Raw genomic sequence first — 16,512 nt, 5'->3', positions numbered from 1 at the left:
ATTGAAAAATGCCAGTGATTAATCAGTTTAAAAATGAGTTTAACCTTTAAAAGTTGTATAAAGGAATTTAAGAATGAAACACACCCATCTAAACTTTTTTAGGCGTTCCTCCACGAAAAGCTGGTTATATTGAAGACCTGGTTTTGATGCTGCCTCAGAACATTTGGGATAACCTGTATAGCAGGTTTGTTTTTTTTAAATCAGACAATATGGTATTATGAAAATCAGTTGGTGAAACTTGTTAAAAGGGGATTGTATTGTTTCACATATGCTCCTTATGCTTTATGTCGCTTATGTAGAAAATTCTCTTTTTTCCTGTCATTATTCACTCTGAAGTGAACAGGAAGACTTCATAGTTAACGTGGCCCAAGTCTAGATAATTAATTCTGATTTTTATGTTCTAATTATCTGTATCTGTAGAAATATATGGGTGATATTTAAGTCTGAGATTTTAAAGTTTTAAATTTTGTTTTAAAACATTTCATGTATAATTTCCTTACTGTGTTTTCCATAGTTAAATATTGAAAATATGGGGTACCTGGGTGGCTCAGTCATTTGAGCATTGTACTCTTGATTTTGGCTTTGGTCATGATCTCACAGTTCATGAGTTTAAGCCCTACCTTGGGCTCTGTGCTGACAGTCTGGAACCTGCTTAAGGTTCTCTCTCTCTCTCTCTCTCTCTCTCTCTCTCTCTCCCTCTCTCTCCCTCTCTCTCTCTCCCTCTCCCTCTCCCTCCCTCTCCCTCCCTCCCTCCCTCCCTGCCTCCCTCCTTCCCTCCCTCCCTCTCTCCCTCTCTTCCTCCCTCCCTCCCTCCTGCCCGCCCGCCCCTCCCTTGCTTGTGCACTGTTTCTCTGTTGAAAATAAATAAACATTAGAAAAAGTTAAAAAAAAAAAAAAGATCCTCTCTCTCTCTCCCTTTGCCCCTCCTGCTCTTGTGTGCACACACACTCGCTCTCAAAAATATATATATATATTGAAAATAATTTATTCCATGAACTCTTACTTAGAAGCCAGGGAAAGCCTCTTTCTGATTAAAACTTAAGACTATGGCTGCATTAACATGTTGTATTGTAATTTTTTGAAAGCCACCTCTTTTACTTTGTATTGTTACCTCTAGCGTATTTGGTAGCAGAAGTAGCTGTAAGGGAAAGTTAAAATATAAAGCAGGTTACTTAATACATTGATAGTCATCCTGATAAACATAAAATCAAGTTGTTATAATTATTTGATTTTTACGTTAGTTTAATTATGACTGAGAATTTTTTTGTGGCGGTTGATTCTTTACTAGGGATTTAGCCTAGTAAAGATTTCCTAGAACATGAACTTTCTTTAACATTATCATAATTATTAAATTCTTCTTGCTTTAGGTATGGAGGAGGACCAGCTGTCAACCATCTGTACATTTGTCACACTTGTCAAATTGAGGCAGAGAAAATTGAAAAAAGAAGAAAAACTGAACTGGAAATTTTTATTCGGGTAAAAGTTATGCTTTTCAAGTTGTAAATGTGATTTAGGATAAAGATCACTGACAATTAGCAGAATCATTATGTTAATGAAATGATTAGATGAAGGAGTTGTAGGTGTTCAGGGTGTGTAACAGCCAGAGACCTCCAACAAGTCATTAAAATTCTAGTGAGTTAAGGTCTCCTTTTGTGGGGTTTTGTTTTCATGGATTGGTAAAAGATTTTGTTGTACAGATTGGTACTTGCAAGAAGTCTCCTTATTGAAATGGTAAATTACAGGTTTCTTTTAGTGTTTTTCTGGAAGTATCTACCCAGACTGGATTCTCTACTTCCATCTTTTTGTGAAATATAGTATTGTTTTGTGGGACTGTCTATTCTTTCAAATATACTCCTCAAAATGAGTATATTAAGAAGCATTCCTTGATTGCAGGCAACAATATGAAGGTCATTACAGAATCAGTAGGAAGAGCGAAACAACCAGGTTTTTGTTTGCTTGTGTGTTTTTTTTAATAATCTATTTGATTTTTTTAAGGAAGTTTAAACTGTATCTGTGCAGTTTTCACAGACTTACCAATACAGCAGAATTAGCCTTTGATGATTTGAAAGTAAATTGGATTATCTACCTTTTGAAAAGGATCAACATGCAAGTAAATTAAAAACCATTTTAATTTAAAATTTAAAAATGGGGGAGAGGTGGGCGATACAGGGATATATATATATAGGTTGTGGTTATGGAATGAATAAGTCACGAAGGAATGTAGTCAATGCTACCGTAAGAGCGATGGATCAAGATAGGTGGTAGCTACACTGGTCGTGAATACAGTATAATGTGTAAACATGGAATCACTATGTTGTACACCTGAAGCTAATGTAACATTATGTGTCAGCTATACTCAGAATCATTTAATGTGTATATGCTGACTGAATGACCCATCCATATGCAAATTCAGGGTTTTTCTGTGTGCTTAGAGCTGTTTGATGGTCTTAGGCTCTGAAGTTTTAAAATACTATAGTGGTTGAGGAAAAAAGACATATTTAAACATGCACTAATGATATGCACTAATTCAGAGAGGCAAAATGAAGTAATTCATAGGTAATTAAGTAAGTAAAGAGGAGAAACTGTTGTAGTATCACTGGTTAATTATAGCAGATTACCAGTCTAGATGATGATGATGATGATTTTATATACACTGCTAGGTTTTATGGGGGTGCCTGAATGGCTCAGTCAGTTGAGCATCTGATTCTTGGTTTCAGCTCAGGTCATGATCTCACAATTCATGAGTTGGAGCCCCACGTTCGGCTCCGTGCTGGCAGCATGGCGCCTGCTTGGGATTCATTCTCATTCATTCTCTCTCTCTCTCTCTCTCTCTCCCCCCCTCTCCCCTCACCCCCCCTCTCTTTTCTGCCCCTCCCCTGCACACATGCTTTCTGTCTTTCAAAATAAATAAGTAAACACTAAAAAAAATAAACAACCAGGATTTATGGACAAGGACTAGTACAGTTCCATTTATCTAGGTAACAATAAGTAAGTATCTTCAAAGTACTGTTGTCAGTAGCACAGTTCCAACTTTTTATTTATGGTCCAAAGTCCCAGTAGAGAATCCTAGTAGAGTTTTAGTCACCTGAGAACCATGTGCATTGATAATCCTACTAAGACTATATTGGTGGAGGGATGGGTTACTTTTTAAAAGAAAATTGAGATTCTTTCAGTAAAAAAGGAGAGGAAGTTGTTAAATAGACAAGAGATGGGGGTACCTGGGTGGCTCAGTTGGTTCGTGGGATTGAGCCCCATGTCGGGCTCTGTGCTGACAGCTTGGACCCTGTTGAGGATTCTTTCTCACCCTTTCTCCCTCCCCCTCCCCTGCTTGTTATCTCTCTAAATAAATAAATAAACATTAAAAGACAAGACATGAACAGTATGTTCCATGTTATGGCTGCCCAGCACATGTTCACACATCATACACATGTGTACATACTTGCTTTTCTTCATGGATTTAGAGTTTTTTGTGTGTGCCCTTGCCTAAAGTAAAGAAATTTTCACACACACACAGGAAGATAATATAGGTATCAATTTGTGTATTGTGCTTAGGCCTCATTTGTTTCCTAAATTTAAGGAGGCAAGTTATAGTTGAATATTTAAAATAGTTCACTCCAGGGTGCCTGGGTGGCTCAGTTGGTTGGGCATCTGACTTAGGCTCAGGTCATGATCTCGCAGTTCATGAGTTCGAGCCCTGTTTTGGACTCTGAGCCTGCTTTGGATTCTGTGTCTCCCTGTCTCTCTGCCCCTTCCCTGCTCATGCTCTGTCTCTCTCAGAAATAAATAAATAAACACACACACACACACACACACACACACACACACACACACACACACAAATAAAATAGTTCATTCCATGAATGCTTGAATAAATGGTTAATGACTGTATCCATTAGGGTTGGGGGAACAGAAGTTATTGTAAGTATTTTGAATATAATAGGAATATAGGCAAAGAAATACTTAAACAACTACTGAAAGGACTAGGCAGTGAAGGTCAAGAAGACCATTTATGGCGTTTGGACCATAAATAAAAAGTTGGAACTGTGCTACTGACAACAGTACTTTGAAGATACTTACTTATTGCTACCTAGACTTATTGCTGACTCTTAAGGTATCTAGAAGTGGGATAGGCTGCCGTGCTAGAGGTAGGAGAGGTGGCCTGTGGGGGTTTCAGAGCCCAAAAAGGTTAAGGAGAGCTTCTTGTGTGGACCCAGTCAAGGGGGTTGGAGCCCAGGTAAGTTGAAAATGGATACCCATGTTGGCTGGGGGTTGGGGTGCCGTGGGTGATAGGATTGAGGGATGGATTCCATATGTAGAATTGATCAAATAATAAGTATAGTGAGAGCCACATTTCTCATTGTCAGATAAGAGTTACAGGTATGGAAAGGGAGAAAACTAAAATGGATCGTGTTACTAGATTGGACTTATAGGTATCTTTGTGAACTCATGGTGATACATATATACACACATACATACAGAGGTACAAATGTGTGTACGTGTACGCATGTATAGAAGCAGATGGATGTGTATATATGTTAATTCCCTACCTTTGTCACTGAAAGCGCCTGGGAGCAATGCTAATTCCAATAGGATTGAAAATACCTAGCTTTCATCAGGTCCTGGCCTCTTAACATCTTTCTTCACTAAAAGGTACCAGCCTTCCTTAGAGAAGTGGCTGGTTCATATCAATGTTAATTTCCAACTTTTAGTCATTTCTGTTGCGTAGGAAAATGTCCTTGTGTGTATGAAATGTACACCAAGATGTTTGGAGGAAAGGAACATCTGCTTAGCAGCTTACTCTCCATGATCTAAGTAAAGGAAATTTCTTTGTGTCATATTGGAGTTTTCCTGTAAGTTAGATTGTTTCCAAGTTAAAAAATTTAAAATTGTGCAGTCCCTGGAAATTATCTCAACTGTTTGCCACTGGTAATTCTCAGAATAATGCTCAGAAATCTATTAAACTTGATAACCTGTTAATCTCAGGACTCTGGTGGGTTATTCTCAGGATGCTCATAAGACACAAGATGCTGCTGCTTTTAAAGATGTTAGCTGCCTGTGACACCAAGTGAAGGATTCTTGGGAAGATGCTTGGCAGTAGTGGCAAAATCCTATTTATGCCATCTGTGGATGCTTCAGTCCTACTCACAGCTGCCACCAGAGGGGAGAAGTTGCTTTCTTTTGTGCCTTCTATATATTGCATAGATCATTGATAATGCCTAATCTGTAGTACTCCTGGCATGGGATCCTGGAAAATGTAGGCTTCTCTTCTTCACAGAAGGGAGTGTAAGAATGAATGGAAATGATGCTTTATCAGCTGTACAGTAAAGTCTGTCTCTTGTCACCTCAGTATTCATACATGTAAGCAACAGCAGTAGCAACAATATCATGTTTCTGTTTAACACCGTGCAACCAGCTCATGTACCAATACATGCTGCGTTTACATTTTCCTAAACTTGGGAGACTCAAAGTTCTATGAGTCACTATATCCATTTTTGGATGTTAGTCATTCATCTTTAGTTCAGTCAATTCAGTCATAATATCCCTTTCATACTGTGAAGAATAAACTATAAGATTAACTACAACCAGTATACCTTATATGAAATAGTAGAGGAAGAAAAGTAAATTTGTAATTATTTACAAATTTGCTAAATGTTTACAGATATGTATATGTGGTAAGGAAGAAATATGTATGTACAGCTGATCATTTACCCATTTCATATTCTCTGTTTTCTTAATCAGCACTTAAGTTGGTTGTGGTTGTATTTACCCAGACCATCATTACTGAAGAATCTGAGGTCTTTGTAATCTTGCCTGGTTTAGATTTTTCTAGTTGTCTATTAGCTTTTAACCTCTGGGTTTGGAAATACTGAATGGTGCTTGCTGTGGGTTGAATGGCGGTCCCCCCAAAAAGATATATCCATGTTCCAATCTCTGTAAGTTCACCTTAATTGTGAATATGACCTGATTTGAAAAAGGGTTTTGCATATGTAATTAACTTAAGGATCTTGAGAGGAGATCATTGTAGATTATATGCTTGTACCCTAAATTCAATGATCAATGTCCTTATAAAAAGACCTGCAGAAGAAAGAGACTCAGAAGAGCTGAAAGCCATATATAGGCAGGAGGCAGAGCTTGGAATATATAGCCACAAAGCAGAAACTTTAAGAGGCAAGGAACAGAATTTCCCCTAAAATCTTCCCTAACGTATGTTCCTGCCTACACCTTGATTTTGGGCTTCTGTTCTCCAGAACTTTGGAAGATTAAATATCTGTTTTCAGATACCAAGTGTTTGGTAATCTGTTATACAGTAGCCCTCTGAAACTAATACAGTAGGTATAATCTGTTTTTCAGACATAAGCCTCTTTGTTCCTGTTGTATAGTGGCCATTTTATTTCAGCCTTTAAATACCCAGGGCTGTAACCCACTCTGCCTCTTGGTTCAGTGACTAGAGGAACCATACATAACCAGAGGAGTATTTCAACTTTTAGTCCAGTAAAACCATTGTTGTTTCCTTGTGGAATTGAATACCTCCAAACTAGTAGAGGCCAAAGTTGTGGAGATGAGAAGCAAAGATTTGTGAATATGTCATTAGGTACTTTCTTTACCTGGTATCTAGCCTCATGTATTCTGGTTATGGGGAAAATACCATATACTGATTTCTAGTTTGGAGCATATACCATACCACAGAGGACAGTACCAACCCCACCAAATTTTGCCACCCATGCACAAAAACTGAGTCTTCAATAGGCCAGCAGCTTTTAGGTGATGCCACATGGTAAGGTCAGTGACTCCCATGAATGTGAGCCCGACGTGGGGCTCGATCTCACTACTGTGAGATCATGACCTGAGTTGAAATCAAGAGTTGGCTGCTTAACCAACTGAGTCACCCAGGTACCCCACGGAAAATATTTTAGTAGACATTCTTTCTAAGAAGGGGTGACTAGTAAACACACGAAAGGGTACACTATCAGCAATCATTAGGAACATGCAAGTTAAAACCTGTGAAATACCATCACACAAGTCTTAGAATAACTGGATAATATCAAGTGCTTACAAGAATGCAGAGCAAGTGGAATCGTCACATGCTGGTGGGAATGCAAAACGTTACATGCCAAATGATAGATTGGCAGTTTCTTCTAGGTTCAATAAGCATAAGTGCACGTGACTCAGCAGTGTCACTCCTGAGTATTTACTCCAGAGAAATGAAAACTTATGTTCACAGGAGGTGTGCCTGGCTGGTTCAGTCTGTAGAGCATGTGACTTGAGGTCGTGAGTTCAAGCCCCATCTTGGGCGTAAAGCTTACATTAAAAATAAATAATAGAAAAGAAACGTGTGTACAGATGGTTATAGCAGTATTGGTCATAATTGACCTAAACTGGAAACCATTGAAATGTTATCGGCTGGCAAATGGATAAACAAAATGTATAGCTCTATAATGGAATACTACTGGTAGTAAAGAAGATTGGAGTATTGATGCATGCAGCAGCATGGATGAATCTCAGAAACATTAGGCCAGGGGAAAATAGATGTGAAAAGGCTATGTGATATTGAATTCCATTTATATGAAATATCTGAAAAGTGGGAAACCATGAAGACAATGTACATCAGTGGTTTCCTGGGGCTGAGAATAAGAGATTGATTGTAGAATGGTGCAGGGGAACTTTTTGGGGTGTCGGAAATATTCTAAACTGGTTTATGGTTGTGTTGCAAAACTATAAATTTACTCCCCCCCCCCCCCCCCAAAGCAGGCTCCATGCCCAGTGTTGGACTTAAACTCACAACCCTGAGATGAAGAGTTGGATGCTCTATAGATTAAGCCACCCATGCATTCCCCCCCCCCCTTAAAAAAAAAAAAGAAAACAGTGTGTGAGTGTAGAACTTAACACTGGAGTACAAATATAGGTGCCCTTGGTAGACTGGAACTTAAGTAGAGTTTCTGAAAAATTGAAAAAGTAGATAGGATCAGGTTGAAGAAGCAAACCAAAGGCCACAGGAAATACCATACAGATTTCAAGCTTGAAAATGGCAGACACCAATAATAACCTCAGCATTCTGTCCTCTGCATTGTACAAGGCAACAAGCATAAAGGTTTTTGCTTGGATACAGCAGTAAATAAGGAGATGTGGGTCAGTTAAAGAAGGAATTATCTTAGGTAGTTTCTAATCCATAGAATTGTGATTTCTTAAATTAAGCTTTAAAATAAACACAATTGGGGGTATCTGGGTGGCCCAGTCGGTTGAGCGTCTGACTTTGGCTCAGGTCATGATCTCACAGTTTGTGAGTTTGAGCCTTGCATTGGGCTCACTGCTGTCAGCGCACAGCCCGCTTTGGATCCTCTGTCCCGTTCTGTCTCTCTACCCTCCCCCCCCCCCCCCGTGCTATATCAAAAATAAATAAACATTAAAAAATTACAGTTGATCCTCAGATAAAGACATAAAGATATTATATCATAAAAACAAAACTCAACAGATGAGTTGATTGAATAGCAGCATAAATAATGCTGGAGAGCAAAGTGGTGTACTGAAAGGTTTTGCAGAGTTTCTCCTAAAATGAAACACAAGGATAAACAGATGGAAAACAGAAGTTTCAACATGTTGGACAGATATAGAATCCAATGTTTTTCTAATAGGTAATTTTATTTTATTTTTTTAATTAAAAATTTTTTTTTGAGAGAGTCAGAGCATGTGAGCAACTGGGGGAGGGACAGTTGGAGAGGGAGAGAGAATCCCAAGCAGGCTCCACACCCAGTGAGGAAGATGACTGAGAGATTGAGCCCAGGGTAGAGCCTGACTCAGGACTTGCCATGAAATTATGACCTGAGCTGAAATCAAGAGTCCTATGCTTAATCGACTAAGGCACCCAGGCACTGCATATTTATTTTAGAAGAGACTAGAGGGAAGGAACAACTATTAGGGCAACAGTTTAGAGAAATTAACCTGAAGTAGAAAAAAACATGTATCTTTTTTTTTAAGTGTTTTTTTGTTTTTTTTTTTTGAGAGTGAGCATGAGCATCTCGTTTTTTTGAGATGAGTTGGGGAGGGGCAGAGAGAGAGAGAGAATCCCAAGCAGGCTCCACACTGTCAGCATGGAGCCTGATGAGGGGCTTGAACTCACAAACCATGAGATCATGACCTGAGCTAAAATCAAGAGTCGGATGCTCAAACTGACCGAGCCACTCAGGCGCCCCAACATGTATCTTTAAATTAATGAGGTGGTTGTAGTTAACTGAATATTTTAAAAACCCCACCTAGACACATAAGAAATATCCTAATGCCAAAAATGAAGTCCTGAAAGTATTCAAACCTGATAAAGCTATGCGTTAAGTGTATTTAATTGGTATAATCAATCTGACATTACATTTCAGAAATCTCCATTCTCTAGGGATAAATTGTGCATCATAGAAAGTCCCAACTTTAATTCTCTACCTTGAGACAGACATACTTTGATTTCTTCGTTAACCATCAGCCAGCCACAGTGTTTTTCATTGCCTTTCATTGTTCTGTGGAAGCAACTGTCTTATATCCCAGAAAGATCCTTGCCCTCAAATAACTTTAATAAATAAATAATACATGATGTATTGAAAGGTAATGAGTTCTGTGGAAAAGGAAAATAATAGAACAGTGTACTAGAACATAGTACAGTGATGATGGGAGGTGTCAGGTGCAATTTCAAAAAGGGTGATCAAGATAGGCCTTTATTGAGAAGGTGACATGTAAGCAAAGACTTGAAGGAGGTGCGGAAGGTTTTCAGATAAGCGTGAAAAGGAGTGATGGCCATGTAAAAGCTTTAAGAAGCAGGAATGTAAATACTTGGTTCTGGGAATAACAAAGAGGTCTATGTGACTACAAGTGAATACATGATGAAGAAAGTATTAGAAGATGAAGTCAAATCATGGAGCCAGATCATGGAGGTACTTCTGTGCTATTATAAGGATCTTTGGGGATAATGGCAGGGTTTTACTAGATTTGATTCTAGGAGAGACATTATCTGAACTTGGCTGTCTTTGTCCTCAAATAGTATGTACCATGGGCATTTAGTTACCCATAATGAAATATTTTTAAGAGTCTCCTGTCTTTTCACACGAATACAGGTAGATAAATTTCAGATACCCTTCATCTTTCCCAAGCTCTTTGCCTCCACCTTTCTTTTCATACTAGTTTTTCTATCAATTCAGCTTCTTTAGTTGAAAGCAGTAGTAGCCCACATTAGCTAACTTAAGCAAAAAAGAAATTTATCAAAAGGTAAAATTGAATAACCAACTTCTCCAGAATTTTAGGATCCAGGCTAGTTCTGAGTATGTAGCTAACAAAATTGACATTGGAGTGACTTCATTCTCACCATTAGATCGCTCCTGAAGATTTCCATTTCTAGTAGAGTTTTGCCTAGATGAGTCACATACTCATTTCCTTAGGCCTTAGAAGAGGGAATGGAACAACTTTAGGGACTTTTGTCCCACCACTTTTGGGAATTTGTCCTATACATATATGTATATTGTTGGTGAAATGACATGTACAAGATTATTCTTTGCAGCACTGTGCTTGTAATTCATTGCAGCATTGTGTTTGTAATAGCAACATGTCCACTAATATCTTAAGTGAACAGAAGTAAAGGGTAGACAGTGGATATGATATGTTTAAGTAAGATTTACACATTTGATTTTTATAAATATGTAGAGTATTTGTTGTTTTGAAGACTTACCTTGACCATTTTCAGTTATCCAGTCTTTGATTCTCCTTTTGTGTATACATGTAAATTTTGAGACATAACCTAGACTTGTTTATTAATAGTGTTACTATGGTACTAAGATAACTTAGCATCAATGTACATCACATTCTTTATGAGGAACTGGCCTTTTCAGATGCTAAAGTAGAATGGTTGTATTCTGCTATAAAACAAGTTTTAGATATTAGGTGACTGATTTTTTTTCTTCCTATAGCTAAACAGAGCATTCCAAGAGGAGGACTCTCCAGCTACTTTTTATTGCATCAGTATGCAGTGGTTTAGAGAATGGGAAAGTTTTGTGAAGGGTAAAGATGGAGGTAAGTGGTTAACTGAAAAATGAAATTCTTTGTTGGGGCGCCTGGGTGGCTTGGTCGGTTAAGCGTCCGACTTCGGCTCAGGTCATGATCTCACGGTCCGTGAGTTCGAGCCCCGTGTCGGGCTCTGTGCTGACAGCTCAGAGCCTGGAGCCTGTTTCAGATTCTGTGTCTCGCTCTCTCTCTGCCCCTCCCCTGTTCATGCTCTGTCTCTCTCTGTCTCAAAAATAAATAAACGTTTAAAAAAAAAATTAAAAAAAAAAAAAGAAATTCTTTGTTGATTTTTTTTTTAAATTAACAAATACTTTTTGAGTATCTGTATGCACTTGGGATTATATACCAGTGAGCAAAAAAGAAAAAGATCTAACAGTCTAGTTTATATTCTGGTTATATAAATGCTTTAAACCTATTTCATGAATTATAGCATATTCATAGCAGGAATAGAGGAACCGAACAAAATTAGTCTACAATCTTAATATCGAAAAGTTAAAAAAAATCTTCCCAACATTGGTTACATAATGGTTTAACCATTGCTACTTTGTGGGCTTTAAAAACAAATTTGTGGGGCGCCTGGTCAGCTCAGTTGGTTAAATGTCTCACTCTTGATTTCAGCTCAGGTCATGATCTCATGGTTTGTGGAATTGAACCCCACACTGGGCTGAGGGTGCAGAGCCTGCTTGGGACTTCTCTCTCCCTCTTTTTCTGCCCCTCCCCCACTTGCATGCACTTTCTCTCAAAATAAACATTATAAAAAATTTAAAAATAGGGGCGCCTGGGTGGCTCAGTCGGTTAAGCGTCCGACTTCGACTCAGGTCATGATCTCACGGTCCGTGAGTTCGAGCCCCGCGTCGGGCTCTGTGCTGACAGCTCAGAGCCTGGAGCCTGTTTCGGATTCTGTGTCTCCCTCTCTCTCTGCCCCTCCCCGGTTCATGCTCTGTCTCTCTCTGTCTCAAAAATAAACGTTAAAAAAAAAAAAAAAAGTTTAAAAATAATTTTTGTGACAGTATGGGTAAAAAGACGTTCTTGATATATGAAAAAGGTTGCAATACTGTATACATCCTCTGAAACTTTTATTTAAAAAAATGGCAAACATATTCAAAGGCAAAAAACCCCACAGATATTAAACCTGCGTATCTCTCTGTAATGGGATTACAATATTTTTTCTTCCTTGTGCCTTTTTTTTTCCTTCAGATTTTGGTAATGAACACGCACTGTCCTTTTGTATTTTGTATTCAAGGGGAAAATGGGTGTTTTTCCCCCTTAAATTAAAAAAGGATGTATTTTAACATTTCATTTTATAATGCTTTTGTAATGTTTTTAGTTTAAATAATGACAATCTGAAATAAATTGAGAATTACACGATTTCTTCTTAAAAAATAAATTTTTTTTAATGTTTATTTTTGAGAGAAAGAGAGAGCGTGAGCAGGGGAGGGGCTGAGAGACAGGGAGACGCAGAATCCAAAGCAAGTTCCAGGCTCTGAGCTGTCAGCACAGAGCCCAATCCAGGACTCGAACTCACGAACCTCGAGATCATGACCTGAGCCCAAGTTGGATGCTTACCCAGCTGAGCCACCCAGGCACCCCTACATGATTTCTTTTTAAATTATAAAAGAATTGTTCTTTTATAGTATTAAAAGTGAATTTTATTTTACTTTATTTTATTTATTTTTTAAAAGTGCATTTTAACCTGTGATCCTCAAATGGATAGTTAAGCTTGAGATTTTGGATGGTAGTGAGAGAGCCTCTCTCCCCCTTTCTTTCTTGGTTTTGTTTTGGGGGAACCAAAAAGACCCAAAAAGAAGCTCAGAAGACAGTTCAGAATTCACTATAATATTCAGTGTGATTATATAGTTACATTCCTCAACTATTTCAAGCACAGAAGTATGTAATTCTTTGGTGCATTCCTTTGAAAAGTATGCATTTTGATCATTTGTTTTTCCTTTTGACTTAGATCCTCCAGGTCCTATTGATAACACTAAAATTGCAGTCACTAAATGTGGCAATGTAATGCTCAGGCAAGGTAAGTTTGACTAATATTTAAACTATTTGTCACTATTAAGAATATATCATTACTAGCCATCTGTGCCACATTTTTTACGCAGCTCAATGATATAATTCATACATGAAGTAGGACAAATACTTGCCTAAAAGTTGCCAGTGTTTGTTATTTGAGCAAAGGTTTTAAGGCTTTCGTATGAGCTAGGAAAGAGTACTTAAGACAGACCATATGTTGCAGCTTATAACAATATGGGCTGGTAATCTGAAAATTCATGTTCCACAAGTTCTCAGTTATCCCTGGAGTATTCATGCTGGGGGGAGGGTACATTATGAGTGTTTTTGCAATATGAATATGTAGGGTTGTAAATATTATTCTGTTTGAACTTAATTTTAGGAGCAGATTCTGGTCAGATTTCAGAAGAAACATGGAATTTTCTACAGTCTATATATGGTGGAGGGCCTGAAGTTATCCTACGACCTCCAGTTGTTCATGTTGACCCTGATAGTCTGCAAGCAGAAGAAAAAATTGAAGTAGAAACTCGGTCCTTGTAATTTTGAGGATATAGAAAGTTCTAATGAGAAATCATTTTCATTTCCTCTCGCATACACATGCAAAAACATTCCTAAAAACATGTTAATTTTCTTGATTTTTAATATTTTATCTCTTATTCCTTCTTACTGGGCATTATGGAAGAATGTGTTAAAATGTATGATATACTACAGGTTGGTATATTTAATGCTAGATAACTTACCGTAAAGTCTTTCAGTGTAATATTTTTGAAAGAGAAGGGATAATTGTGATCATTTGGTAATCAGTAGGTTATCTTTGACCTTTATACTACATGCAAATCCATAGTATCCTTTGTAGTTTTGTAAATACTCTTGCTTTGGAAACTTTTTCAGTACCTTAAAATACCATAACTCTGACCAATCATTTCAGTTCTCCAGAAACCTAATTTAATTGTATAGTTTTGACATGGCTTCATATAATAAAGAGCCTATTTTCAATTGAAAGTTGTAGTCAGAAAAATGGTAATTTCCTAAAGCTCAGGAAACGTTAAGGTGTCACTTCTTTTGCACTGCAGCATATAAACTAGCATATTAATATTTACAAAATGTCTTTTTGAATGTATCAAGGATGTATTTAGTTTGAGTGGAATTTGTGTCAGCAGTTATCAGTAACTTATTGCCTCTTATACTGTAAAAGGTTAAACTTCAATTCCTGTAACCCTGGATAGTATTCATTAATATTAGTAAAAAACTTAGAGTTAGTTTTAGGGCACTTTTTATTTTGAGAGCATGAAGTATGGAATGTGTTGATGAGATTGTTGATAAAGCTAAAGACACTTGCAAAATGATTTTTTTAATGAAATGCATAAAGTCTTTTTGGATAATATAGTATGCACTGCTATTTGCTTGATTATGTGATGTCAAAACTTTAACTATATTCCAAGTACAAAAACAAACTGGATTACTTTGAGGATGTTGAATAGCATTCATGATGGGTTTGTTTTGGTGTGGGGTAACTGCCACCAGCTAAAACAGTGTTGTTAAAATTAGTTCAATAAAAATGATTTTAAAATGTGTAACTTGGGTGTTGAATTGACTTGATGAATATTAAGTGTGAAAGGTATAAAGTTTGTTAATATTAATGTCTTCCTGTTATTTCTTAATCACAGGTAGGCAAAATAAGTCATTTGGTATAGTACTTAAAGTTTTGATGTTTAATGAAACAGCGAGCTTAATTAATCAGCATTAAGATGTATTTGAATTTTTAAAAAGATGTATCTAGCTTTCAGATTTCTTCTTCCTCGTAGTTACATTATGATCCTCTTCACAGATTTAATGATGTTGTATCCAACTCTGAATCACCAGAGTTTATTGTAATTTTGGTATTTAAGAGATAGTCAAAAAAGGTTTGTTTTTAATAGTGCTTGTCGTTTATTGAATATTTACGATGTTTCAGCCACCTTACTAAAGTGCTTTACTTATATTTAATCCTTATTACAGCGTTATGACTTAGATCAAGTGGCTTGCCCCAAGTTACACAGCAAAGAAGTGGCAGATGGGGACTCCCAACTCCAGTCAATGTAACTTCATACCAGTGCTTATTCACCATTTTATAATATCTCCCAATGAATTCTTTTGAAACAGATGATAGTATTAGTCACATTCATTATTAGCGTTACTATTTTCATAACAAACTTTGGAAGATTATGTGTGATTAATTATATCAGAAAGAGGTAATTTCCCTGTATTTTGAAGCTGCTCCTGTAACTCTCCAAGATGATAAGTTTGAATATACTTGTTACCGTTTTGAAGGATTGCATGTAAGGGAATTAGGTAAGAAACTCTTTCTCTCTCTTTTTTTTTTTTTTTTTTTTGAGAGGGAAAGTGCATGTACAGAGGAGGAGCAGAAGGAGAGGGAGAGAGAATCTTTTTTTTAAATGTTTATTTATTTTTGAGAGAGAGAGAGTGTGTGTGAGTGAGCATAGTGGGGGAAGACGCAGAGAGAGACACACAGAATGTGAAGCAGGCTCCAGGCTCTGAGTTGTCAGCACAGAGCCTGATGTGGTAGCACACAGTTTGAACTCACAAACTGTGAAGTCATGACCTGAACCGAAATCAGATGCTTAACAGACTGAGTCATACAGGCACCCAAGGGAGAGAGTTATTCTTAAGCAAACTCCACACCCAGTGTGGAGTCCAGTGTGGGTCTCAATCCCAGGACTGTGAGATCATGACCTAGGCCAAAATGAAGAGTTGGACACTTAAATGACTGAACCACCCAGGTGCCCCAAGAAACTATTTTTTTTTTAGGGGAAAAAACCCAGGCCACTGTTCAAGACTATTTTAATGATAACACAGCTACTGCTAATCACTACTAATGCTGAATTCCTACTAATGCAAATGTTTGGCACAGATTAATATGCCCAAGTACACACAACTAAGTGTCAGAATTCAAACCCAGATGTGTCTTACTTCAAAATCTATGCTTCTTTCAGAAATCACAAGTAAATTTCCATTTAGAGAATCCAATTACTGTTTCTCAGCCACTATTATATCCTGAAACTTCCTTCTTTAAACTTGCCTGGTGCTGCATTTTATCCATTTTCTTCCTCCGCATATCTCCCTATTTAGAGGGTTCACTCACTCCCTTGCTTTCAGCTATCACTTTTTTTTTTTAAAGCAATCTCTACATACAATGTGGGGCTCAAACTCTCAACCCCAAGATCAAAACTCTGTGCCAAATATATATGCTCATATGTCAGTCACCTAAAACTCAAAAGTTTGAAAAAGCAGTATAAATAGTTATTAGAATGGGCTCTAGAGTCCAGTGAATGTATTGGTTAACTTCTGGTGCAAAAATGCTATATAACAACCACAAAAACTCAGTGGTATACAGAAACATTTAGTTTTTTTACAAGTTTGTGGAGTTCAGCAAATCAGGCTGTGGCTGGTCTCCACTGGGCTCAC

General features: G+C 37.4%; 1 protein-coding gene across 3 annotated transcripts in view; it reads left to right on the top strand.

Moving 5' to 3' along the window:
- Positions 1-14,279, top strand: part of USP33 (ubiquitin specific peptidase 33) — a 63,252-nt gene extending 48,973 nt beyond the window's left edge. For all 3 annotated transcript variants that reach the window (XM_042952273.1, XM_042952271.1, XM_042952272.1), the window contains exons 20-24: positions 103-184; positions 1,368-1,476; positions 10,938-11,040; positions 12,989-13,057; positions 13,430-14,279. In XM_042952273.1, the coding sequence (XP_042808207.1) occupies positions 103-184; positions 1,368-1,476; positions 10,938-11,040; positions 12,989-13,057; positions 13,430-13,587 (521 nt within the window). In that variant the 3' untranslated portion in view covers positions 13,588-14,279. The remainder of the gene's footprint in view (positions 1-102; positions 185-1,367; positions 1,477-10,937; positions 11,041-12,988; positions 13,058-13,429) is intronic.
- Positions 14,280-16,512: the final 2,233 nt, after the last annotated feature.

Source organism: Panthera leo, chromosome C1, assembly GCF_018350215.1.
Source record: "Panthera leo isolate Ple1 chromosome C1, P.leo_Ple1_pat1.1, whole genome shotgun sequence".
NCBI lineage: Eukaryota > Metazoa > Chordata > Mammalia > Carnivora > Felidae > Panthera > Panthera leo.
This window is presented reverse-complemented; position numbering and strand designations above follow the sequence as displayed.